The 11,249-nt window shown below is 41.7% G+C and overlaps 1 protein-coding gene across 1 annotated transcript; it reads right to left on the bottom strand.

The window, feature by feature from the left end:
- Positions 1 to 1,436: 1,436 nt before the first annotated feature.
- On the bottom strand, positions 1,437 to 3,606 carry PATE3 (prostate and testis expressed 3). Its single transcript, XM_046014674.1, has 3 exons — positions 3,558 to 3,606; positions 2,080 to 2,202; positions 1,437 to 1,561 (listed from the first exon to the last, which is right to left on the bottom strand). The coding sequence occupies exons 1-3, from the start codon at positions 3,604 to 3,606 to the stop codon at positions 1,437 to 1,439; spliced, it is 297 nt and encodes a 98-aa protein (XP_045870630.1).
- Between the last annotated feature and the right edge of the window lie 7,643 nt (positions 3,607 to 11,249).

Raw genomic sequence — 11,249 nt, forward strand, 5'->3', positions numbered from 1 at the left:
CATTTCTATTTTATTACGGTAATGTTGATTATGAATTTTGAAATAAGATTAGCTAATGAATTTTGGAAGAGTCTCATAAAAAATAATTGTTGGTGGGGCGCCTGTGGCTCAGTCACTAAGCGTCTCCTTCGACTCAGGTCATGATCCCAGAGTCCTGGGATCAAACCACATGTCAGGCTCCCTGCTCAGCAGGGAACCTTCTCCCCCCTCTCCCTCTGCCACTTCTCCTGCTTGTGCTTGCTTGTTCTCTCTCTCTCTCTTTCTCTCTCTCTGTCAAATAAATTTTAAAAAATCTTTAAAGGTATTTGAATACTGAAGGGTTCCATAAAAAGAAATGTCTTTTGCATAATACCTTCAAGGAAAACACATGGTATAGTGAACATTTTTTATTTGGCAGGGAGTAGAAATTACCTTTCCTAGTACACTCAAGAAGATAAGTATGCAGCCTGAAAAAGCATAAAAGCATCATAAGTCCTGTAAACTAAACAGATGCACAAGGAAAATTTCATCAACCTTACTGGCCCTTCAGTTAAACACAGAACACTTTTCACTGGCCAGTTACAGGCAGTAGAAATGAGTGAGACACAAAATCTGTTCTTGCTGTGATCTGTAACATACTGGGACAAAGAAGACAAACAGAGAAATGATTCATTGAGAGAGTCACAAAAAGTACCCATAAAGTGACTTGAGTATTCAGAGAGGGAGGATTTGTACGGCAATTGTGTGGGTGACTGGGGAGGTGATAGTGGAAGTGGATAGCAAAAGAGGAAAGGAACAGGGAAAGATTAGGAGACGAGGGAGAGTTGTGATGTATCTTGACTGTACATCTTGACAGACCTACAAGAGGCCATGTGCGAGCTGTGACTATCACAGAAACAGGAATTTCCTTATTTTCTGATTTGTACTGACATTGTAAATGGATGCACTCTGCAAAGGCCAAGGAAATCATAACTGAGTTTGAAGAGAACACTGTCTACTTTGGAAAATAATGTGTCCATAGAGGAAAATCTCAGCTGTCCATCATCCATTTTGCCGCTATTTCTGCTTAATTATAGTAAGCAACAAATGGGAATTTTAGATCCAAATATTTGTGAAATTTTCAGCTGAAGTGTTTCTAGTCTGCCTCAACTAATTTAAGCTAATCATAAGGTTTGGGAACAGTCATGTTTTAAATTTTGCTGTATGGAGACTCTTGGGACAGGCTTCTTGGAGTATGGTAATGCCATTCCCTGTCATGGGAGAAATCTGTTGTTCTGGATCATTATCCTCTGACTAAGGTAGAAACCAAGCTGGAAGCATCAGGAAAGATGACACTTGAAGGGAAGAGAGCTGCAGTACGTCGAGGATGGGTAAGCAGGAAAGCAAGGGCGCACAGAGCATGAAAGGGGAGAAACATTGACATCATTCTAAAGTGGGACCTCTGGAGGGCCAATATTTTAGATTTTGAGGTTACAAAAATTTTGCTTGCAACACTCATGAATGTAAGTCCGATTGTTGAAATCAAAAGTCAAATTTCTGCAGAATTTCTGACACACCATATATGATAACTGCAGAATGTTATCTGTAATAAGAAAGAACATAGAAAATAATGCAGTGATCTAAGTTCTGTAAAAACGGGTCAAACCTAGCACTAGTCCTGTCTGAAAATGTAATTAGGCATCAGGGTAGGTTAAGGGATGGCTTCACAGCTTCTACATACCAAAAGAACAGAGGCAGGGAGACATAGAAATCACTGGCCCCCTTCATGGTTGTTTGCCTGAGGTCCCTAACAACCATCAACCAGCTACAGAGGTAGCTGCTTCATTCCTATTCCTGGTAGAAGATCAGCAACTAGTGCTTTAGTATCTTCAGAGTTCAGATCTGTTAGGTTAGTTTTACTGGGAACAAAGAACCCCCCTCTTCTTCCTCCTATCTCATCTTCCCCCAACCACTTCTGTCTGCGTGCACAGGGACCTGAGCTCAGGGACATTCTGCTCTTCGGTTCCTGTTCTGGATTAGCCTGAGTTGAGATACGAAATTGCTGACTCTCCTAAGAATGTCCAAGAATCTCACAGTACCTCCCCTGACCCTCTAACTCACCCTGGAAGATCTGTAAAGTCATGCAGGACTCATGCTTCTGAGCAACACAGAAACCAAAGCCTCTTCTACAGCGATCTGTCCGTGTGCGAAGGTGGCACGTCATGCACTTCAGTGGTGTCGCTGCTGGAGAGTGGAGAGCTGCAGTGAGCGAGACCAGGGGAACTTGGGAAGGACCTGGAATTATCTCAACCGGATTGTGGGAGCTGAAGGTGGGGCACAGGGGGTGGATGAAGAGCTGGTGGTGGGGAAAAGAGCATGTAGTAAACAGTTGGGAGCTCTTACCAACTTCATATCCAAGAGAAATGCCATTGTGAGAAGAAAAGGATTCTTCTGGTCCCTATTTCAGTCCTTTTAACTGAGGTAACTTAGAGCAATGACTTTGCCTCCATGGCATTGTTTTTTTCCAACTTTAAAATGGTTCTATTAATGATGGCCTACCTGACAGCACTGTAGGCAGGCAGGAGTATAATAATGGGGGTGACGGCTTTAAAATATTTTACCCAAATTAAGGAGGGCACAGATTGCATGGAGCCCTGGGTGTTACAGGCAAACAATGAATCTTGGAACACTACATCAGAAACTAATGATGACTAACATAACACAATAAAAATAAAGAAAGAAAATATAAAATAAAATATTTTACCCAAGCTAGTGTTGCTAACATTTGCTGCTTACATATTGTTAGGGAATATACTCCGTAATCTTCCAACTGAATCTGTGTAAAGTCCTCATGAATTATGACTAGTTAGTGACATGGCATGGTGGGGTGAGCTCATTGAAATACAGGTTAATAAAAGAAACAAGCAAAAAGCCCAAATGCGAAAGGAAAGTAGCCTTTATTGAGCATCTCATTCGGGCCATGCTCTCTCACTTTGTATCTGATTTAATCATGACAAAAGCTTTGTAACTATTTCCCCATTTCTCAGATAAGCAATCAAAGGTACAGAAAATTTAAGACAGCAGCCGAAGCATTTTAAAAAAAATTCTGATTCTAGAGCATCCAGTATTTCCTTTCCTATAATCATTTGTTCTCGTATAAAGTCCCTGATAAGGGTATCAAAAGCCACTGGTACTAAAACAAACTACAAAATTATCCATTATACACTGACCAGCTCTGTCAGCAAATGGAATACAGATTTATGAATGAAAGGATATCCTCAGGAAAATCTTGCTAGGATTTTGAATTATGGGGAGTGGTAGGGACAGAATGGAGAAAAGGGCAGCCACAGAGGCTGGTGGGGAAGGGGCTCACATGGGAGCTTTCCCCCTCTCCTTCCCCCTGGTGAGGAAGGACAGAATGCTGAGAAGGTCAGAAAAGATGGCCTGTAAAACAGAAGGAGCATTCTGGAGAATGGCTTTTCCTCCCTCATAAATGCGGTCAAAGCTTAGCCCTCCATGGGTACCTACAGTACATGGAGATTTTCCAGGGTCTCCCTATAGCCGGTCTCTGGAGTCCACTTCTCAGGTCTGTGACTCACCTACAATGAAGCAGAAAAGGAAGAAAACCATCAAGAAGTGTTTGTCCATCCTGAGCCAGAAGTCCCTTGCACAGGAAGAAGCCAGGAACCGCAAGGACGGCTCTTCAGGCTAAAGGGACAAAACCTGCACGATAGGGCAAGGATTATTCATGCCTAAAGGCAACCAATCACCCAAGGCTTCCTCTTGAAGCTCAAGTTTATTTTCTCTGTACCCCATAGCAAGTATAATGATAATTAGTAAATGCGGGGGTTTACATCAAGCTAACTTTTTTTTCTGGCTTATAAGTTGACTTTTTTTTTAAGATTTTATTTATTTGACACACACACAGAGAAAGAGATCACAAGTAGGTAGAGAGAGAGGGAAGCAGGCTCTCTGCTGAGCAGACAGCCTGATGCGGGGCTCGATCCCAGGACTCTGAGATCATGACCTGAGCCGAAGGCAGAGGCTTAACCCACTGAGCCACCCAGGCGCCCCTAAGTTAACTTTTTTTTTTAAATAAAATCTTTCTCCTAGTAATTATTATTATAGTTATGATATTATCATTCTTATCCTAATTTTACAGAGGAGAAAACAGGCTTGGTGAGGTCTAACATCTTACCCATGATTACATAGTGAGTGGAGACCACACTTGATACCACCTTGATTCAATACCTCTTGGAGATTTTTCTTTTAAGATTTTATTTATTTATTAGAGAGAGAGAGACCACAGAGGGAAAGGAAGAGGGAAAAGAAGACTTACTGCTGAGCAGGGAACCTGATGTGGGGCTCGATCCCAGGAACCCAGGATCATGACGCTTGAGCCCAAGGCAGATGCTTAACCAACTAAGCCCCCCAGGTGCCCTCTTGGAGATTTATTCATACATTCAGCAAACATTTACTGGGAACTGTTGTGTGCCAGGCACAGTCCCATCTGTGAAAGTAGAGTAATGGATAAGTCAGGAAAGTTCATGTAGTTCCTTACCCTTTGGGGGAGAAACAACAGAGTGAAAGAGATAAAATGATGTATAATCTATGATCAAGCTGGACCTTCAACCTAGAACTTCTGATTCTCAGCCTAGGACCCCTACACCTTAGCAGAAATCTGTTCTCCACAGCCAGAGACTGTTTATTCTGCAGGGCTATGAAGTCCCTCTTAGGATTATCACACAACACGATCTTTACCAAGTTGTAAACCAGCTGGCTTCTCCTATGATTTAGTTATGACTCTCTAAAAGTTAACTCAGTAAAGGTTCACGACAGGTAAAGTGGCAGGAAACAAAACTAGTCTTGGCATTCTAGGGTTCCTAAACCTGCCTATGAGCTGATAGCACCTTGGCTAGAAATATTAGGAATCTTCCATACAGAGCTAATTTCATGGCATGTTCTTTCTTGTAGGAACAATGTGTTCATTAAAACATACCAAGGGACACCTGGGTGGCTCAGTCATTAAGCATCTGCCTTCGGCTCAGGTCATGATCTCAGGGTCCTGGGATCAAGCCCTGCATCAGGCTCCCTGCTCAGCAGGAAGCCTGCTTCTCCATCTCCCTCTCCCATTGCTTCTGTTGACTCTCCCACTGTGTCTCTCTCTGTCAAATAAATAAATAAAATCTTTTAAAAAAAAATCAAGTCTGACATTTTTAGACATCAGGTGAAGACTGGATGACATAGATCTTAGTACAAATGGCACAGAATTTACAGTATTCTTTTTCTATGACCACCCAATATGATGGAGCCCATCTTTGCCTAAGAAGAGGGCCAAAAGCCTTAGGGAATTGGTTCCACAGAGAGCATCTTAGAAACCGGATGGCATTTTTCAGGACTTTCCAAAGGCTTATCAAGAAGGCAAAACCCTGAGCCTTTGGTGCTTGGGTTTACAAGGCTATCAGAGAGTTTTATTTGACACCCATTTTTCTCTGCTGTATCTATTTAAAGAGGACGACTCTAAAATCATAGCCAAGGAAGCAAAGTACATTCTAGGTTAAGCTGCAGTTGGTTTTCAGTGTCTACTCTTCTTCCTTGGCAGATGCTTTCTGAAAGGCCCCCTGAGTTTTGAATCTCTTTTCTATTAGATTCTTTCAGGTTAGGATTGTGAAATTTTGCAATTCTGCCCAAACACTGGGATCCTCTTTCTCCTCATCTTCTCCCAGTACCTCATCCATCAGATTTTCTCTTGAAAACAATTTCCTTCTTCATTTAGCATGACATAGGAAAGAATAACTATTAGAACCCACTAGGAGCAGTGTGGTACAATGGAAAGAGGATTTCCCTAGGAGTCTGGAGACCTTTGGTGGATTACTGTGTAATTCATGGCATCTTGAGCGAGCCATTTATCTGTGATGTTAGACTTCAACCATTCTTAGGTCCCTTATAACTTCAACATTCTAAGATTTCATAATGTGAATCATGAGGATGCGTACTAAGTTCTGTTCTCCTTACCGAGCAGTTTGCTTGGTACATGATGATGTGCCGAACCATGACGGCTCAACGAAGGAGGGAATGAATGAAGGATAAACCTCACATGATACCACTCTCCACTCTCCCACTGATACAGACACTCTGTGACAAGACAGCCACCTGCTCAGCATAGAAGCCGTTTGCCCTGGTCTGAGGAAGAGAAAGCAGAACATTGTGTCCTCATATTCATGGTCTCTCTTGGCTTCAGGGTAGGTAACTGAGCTCTTGATGATACCACAGATGAGCAACCTCTTAACTTGTGCTTCTAAATTCTGCCCTTTGTTTTGGGACACGGACCTTGGCACAGAGTCAGAAGCTGGCTACTTTGTTCCTGGGCTCCCAAGCAGTGGCTTTCCAGAGTGTGTATGGAGACTAGAGTGTGAGATAATGATTGTTTCAAAAATCTGGTGGAGAGGAGCCTGTTTGCGGGTCCCAGGGAAGTCACCCTCACATATCCAATTGCTGGTGGGAAAAGAGGTGAAGGAAAGAAGAACAAAACCAACATTTATCGAGTGCTTGCTATGTGCTATACACGAGGCTAGCCGCTTCTACTTAGATCATTCCACGGAGCCCTCATAACACCCTGGTGGTGCAGGGTCTAGCAAGAAGCCCAGATGTGGTTCGAGTATAGATCAATGTCACTAAAATTCTGAAGTTGAGGGAAATTGGAAGGGGAGGCGAACCGTAAGAGACTATGGACTCTGAAAAACAACCTGAGGGTTTTGAAGGGGTGGGGGTGGGAGGTTGGGGGAACCAGGTGGTGCGTAATAGGGAGGGCACAGGGGCGCCTGGGTGGCTCAGTGGGTTAAGCTGCTGCCTTTGGCTCAGGTCATGATCTCAGGGTCCTGGGATCAAGTCCCGCATCGGGCTCTCTGCTCAGCAGGGAGCCTGCTTCCCCCCTCTCTCTCTGCCTGCCTCTCTGTCTACTTGTGATCTCTCTCTGTCAAATAAATAAATAAAATCTTTTAAAAAAAAAAGTAGGGAGGGCACATATTGCTCCATGCAAAAACAATGAATACTGTTACGCTGAAAAAAATAAATTAATTAATTAAAATTTAAAAATAAATAAATAAATAAAAATAAAATTCTGACTTCATTCGCAATATTGCTGATAATCTAATGTTTTAGATGAAAAGTCCCAGTGCCTAAAGAAAAGTTTAAAAAAAAAAACAAAACCCTTTCAGGTTTATGGACTGATCTTATACATGTGAGTAAGAGATTTTTGTTAGTACCTTATCTTCATTCCTGAACAAAATTTATTAATATGGGGTCTAGTGTCTTCTTAGTTTCGTGGGTTCTATGAACCTTGATAGAAAATTTTAATATTCTTCATTAACCTCTTGTCAGGGAGCAAGAATTTCTGTCCCTTTCAAGGTCCTTTTGGCCCAATTAAGAATCAAATTGACATGAAACATATAAACAGGAGAAAAATCAAATTTAATAGCATACATATGGGGAATCCACTCAGACATGGAAATCCCAAAGACAGGCAGGCAATATAAGGTATATGTGTCCACCCAAACTAAGGAGAAGGGGATAGGGGTCTGGGACTTCAGAGGAAAGGAATGCAATTTACTGGAACATAAAAAATAAAGAGCAAATATTTGGTAAACAGAGGTTTGCTGGGCTACTCAGAAACAGTGTGATATAGAGGGCTAGGTTCCTCCCCATCTACCATGCCTAGTTCTTATACTATACTTTTATCTACAGTGATAGCTCTCTTCCTGGAGCAGGTCCTGCATCTAAATTCTTTTAGGCAGTTGAGGGGTAGGTAAAGAACTTTTCCTGAATCTGCTGGCTTGTAATTAATTGCTTTTCTAAATTTAGATTTTATTTATTTATTTGAGAGAGAGCAGAATTGGGGGGAGGAGCAGAAGGAGAGGGAGAAGCAGACTCCCCACTGAGCAGGGAGCCTGAGATGGGGCTTGATGATCCCAGAACCCTGAGGTTATAACCTGAGCCAAGGGCAGAAGTTAACTGAGCCACCCAGGAGCCACTGATGGATTGCTTTTTGACTCAAAATAATCTTCACGCCAAAGTAGCCCATCTTGGGGTGGCCTGCTTTTGGCTCCTACAGTCTAAAGGAAATTTATCATTTCCTTCCATATTTAATGTTGGCAACAAACTGCAAAATGTTAGCAGTATCCAAGGCTAGTACTAATAGAAGTGAAAGAACAGCAATTAGATGTTTTCATTTGCATCTCTGAACTTACTAGAACACAAAGGCCATAGTGGTTTTTGTGTGTGTATGTGTGTGTAAATATTCTCATGAATGCAAGTGTGAAGCCAGATAAAATGAAAGTGCATCTCACTTCTGTCTGTCCAGAAAATTATGAATTTCTCCCAATAAGAAAGCTCAGTTTGAAAAACTTAGCATGGGGGCGTCTGGGTGGCTCAGTGGGTTAAATCTCTGCCTTCGCCTCAGGTCATGATCCCAGGGTCCTGGGATCGAGCCCCACATCGGGCTCTCTGCTCAGCAGGGAGCCTGCTTCCCCCCTCTCTCTCTGCCTGCCTCTCTGCCTACTTGTGATCTCTCTGTCAAATAAATAAATAAAATCTTTTTAAAAAGAAAAGAAAAGAAAAAGTTAGCATGTTTCTGGGGCACATGGGTGGCTCAGTGGGTTGGGCATCTGCCTTTGGTTCGGGTCATTATTTCGGGGTCCTGGGTTCAAACCCTGCATCAGGCTCCTGCCCAGTGGGGAGTCTGCTTCTACCTCTCCCTCTGCCCCCCATCCCCATGCCTACTCTCTCTTTCCCCAATGAGTAAATTAAAAAATCTTAAAAAAAAAAAAAAAAAGAATTGGCACATTTCTAAATGGAGCTATGCCATTTTACAAAACCGTTTTCTTGGGGCTTCCATACATTTTCTTACCAGCTTGTTGGATGGAAAGCAGCTCCACTTATATTGGATAAACTTTAGTGAACCATGTTGGCACTGATTTGTGGACTGCAACAAAGGGAAAAAAAATCCATACTACATTTCCTTCTCAAATAGGATACTTGATATTTCTTTAAAAATTTGAAGCAGCCATTGAGGAATTGGCACATTTGCCATACTCCTTCATTTTACAGTGGATGAAACTAAAGGAACCTTTTTCAATGTTGCCAGTTTCCCTTTTCCTTTTGGTTTTGCTTGCTCTGTGCATGCTGAAGCTGTCAAAGAATTCTTAAATCATGAGTCTCTTGGCAATTGCAAAAATCAGTGACTTTTTGGCAATGGTAAAAAGGTGGTTTTGGGCACCTGGTTGAGCAACTGCCTTCGGCTTGGGTCATGACCCCGGACTTCCGAGATCAAGTCCCGCATCGGGCTCCCAGCTCCTTGGGGAGTCTGCTTCTCCCTCTGACCTTCTCCTCTCTCATGCCCTCTCTCACTTATTCTCCCTCAAATAAATAAAAATAAAATATTTTTTTTTTTATAAAAAGGTGGTTTTATCATGCAGGACTTTTTTTTATAAGATTTTATTTATTTATTTGACAGAGATCACAAGTAGGCAGAGAGGCAGGCAGAGAGAGAGAGAGGGGGAAGCAGGCTCCCTGCTGAGCAGAGAGCCCGATACAGGACTCGATACCAGGACCCCGAGATCATGACCTGAGCCGAAGGCAGAGGCTTAACCCACTGAGCCATCCAGGCGCGCTATCATGCAGAACTTTGAAACAAAAGCTTCTCTTCCCTTTTCACAGATGGAACTCCTACAATGCTTGGTAACCATTTGGTTTTCCTACTTCTTTGAGAAATGAATCTCTTTACATCCTAGCCACTCGATTTTATGACAGACATGCACAACAGACAACAGACTATTCAAAAAACTCTGAAAGAAATTCTGTCATCAGCTGAAAGAGTCATCAACTTTATCCAAAGTAAGTTTCTAAATCATCACATTTAAAAAATATTTTTGTGGATGGGCGTCTGGGTGGCTCAGTGGGTTAGGCCTCTGCCTTTGGCTCAGGTCATGATCTCAGGGTCCTGGGATTGAGCCCAGCATCGGGCTCTCTGTCTGTCTGCCAAATATACAAATAAAATCTTTTAAAAAATAAAAAATATTTTTTTTGGAAAATAAGAAAATCTTCTCTAACACACAGAAGTTCTCTGGCTTTTGACAGGGCAAACTTTAGTACCGATTTTGATAAAGAAGGTTTATTTATTTGTTTATTTATTCAAGAAAAAGCAAACCTACCCTGGAACATTTTGAAAAAGAGGACTTTATTCATGGCGTGGCTCATTCCAAAGATACTTAACCATCTGAATGTGATATATGTTTGCATATATAGTCCTGAACTTATTGCTAGGGAGCTACTGAAAAAAATCAAAGCTTTCTTGGCTAAACTGCCAATATAAATGAAGAAGGTAGAGGCCAGTATCCTTGCAAATGTATGTTTTTCCCTCAACTTTATTCAGATATAATTAACATTAACTTTGCATAACTTTAAGGTCTATACTATGTTGATTTGATAAACTTAGATAGTGCAACAGGATACAACCCAATGGTGGTAGTTAGCTAACTAGTATGGTGGCCTTAGCTAATGACTCTATTGTGTCACACATCATCGCCATCTCTTTTTAGTGGTGAGGACATTTAACATCTACTCTCTTAGCCACTTTCAAGTAATGAAATCACAATGCTGTGCATTACGTTCCTAGAACTTGCTCATCTTCTAACTCTAAGTTTGTACTCTTTGACCAGTATCTCCCCTTTTTTCCCCTTGCAAATGTTCAAGTGCTGTGGGAAAAGCTCTGCCAGAATGGAACTGAAATACAAAATTCTGTGTCAGTTTACTTGAAAGCAGAAATCTGTGGTCATCTGGAAATACCCCAGAAATCTTTTGAAAGTCATTTCTATCTTCATGACATTAATGTTGAGTCCAGGAATCACACTATTTCATATTTAAAAAAAATTTTTTTATTTTATGTTATGTAGGCTCTACACCCAATGTGGGACTCGAACTCACAACCCCAAGATCAAGAGTCGCATGCTCCACCAGTTGAGCCAGCCAGGTGCCCCCACAATGTTTTATGCTTTCTATATTTCTGGTATAAATCATATCTAAAATGTCACAGAAGTGCTGAAGATGGGTTCATTTGTCTGAGGACAAAACTCTTTCCCCTCTTGTAGTTCAATTTTTTTAAAAAACATTTTTAATTTGTAACATATCTGGAGTATAAAATGTCCATATGTCCCTCGATGATTTTAAAAATACATTGGGGCGCCTGGGTGGCTCAGTGGATTAAGCCGCTGCCTTTGGCTAAGGTCATGATCTCA

The sequence above is a fragment of the Meles meles genome, chromosome 8, assembly GCF_922984935.1.
Source record: "Meles meles chromosome 8, mMelMel3.1 paternal haplotype, whole genome shotgun sequence".
NCBI classification, from domain to species: domain Eukaryota; kingdom Metazoa; phylum Chordata; class Mammalia; order Carnivora; family Mustelidae; genus Meles; species Meles meles.

Coding starts and splice junctions, on each gene's coding strand:
- PATE3 (XM_046014674.1), bottom strand. CDS start 3,606: ATGGACAAACACTTCTTGATGGTTTTCTTCCTTTTCTGCTTCATTGTA. Junction 2,203..3,557: donor CCTTTTCTGCTTCATTGTAG/GTGAGTCACAGA, acceptor TCCACTCTCCAG/CAGCGACACCACTGAAGTGC. Junction 1,562..2,079: donor GACTTTACAGATCTTCCAGG/GTGAGTTAGAGG, acceptor TTCTTATTACAG/ATAACATTCTGCAGTTATCA.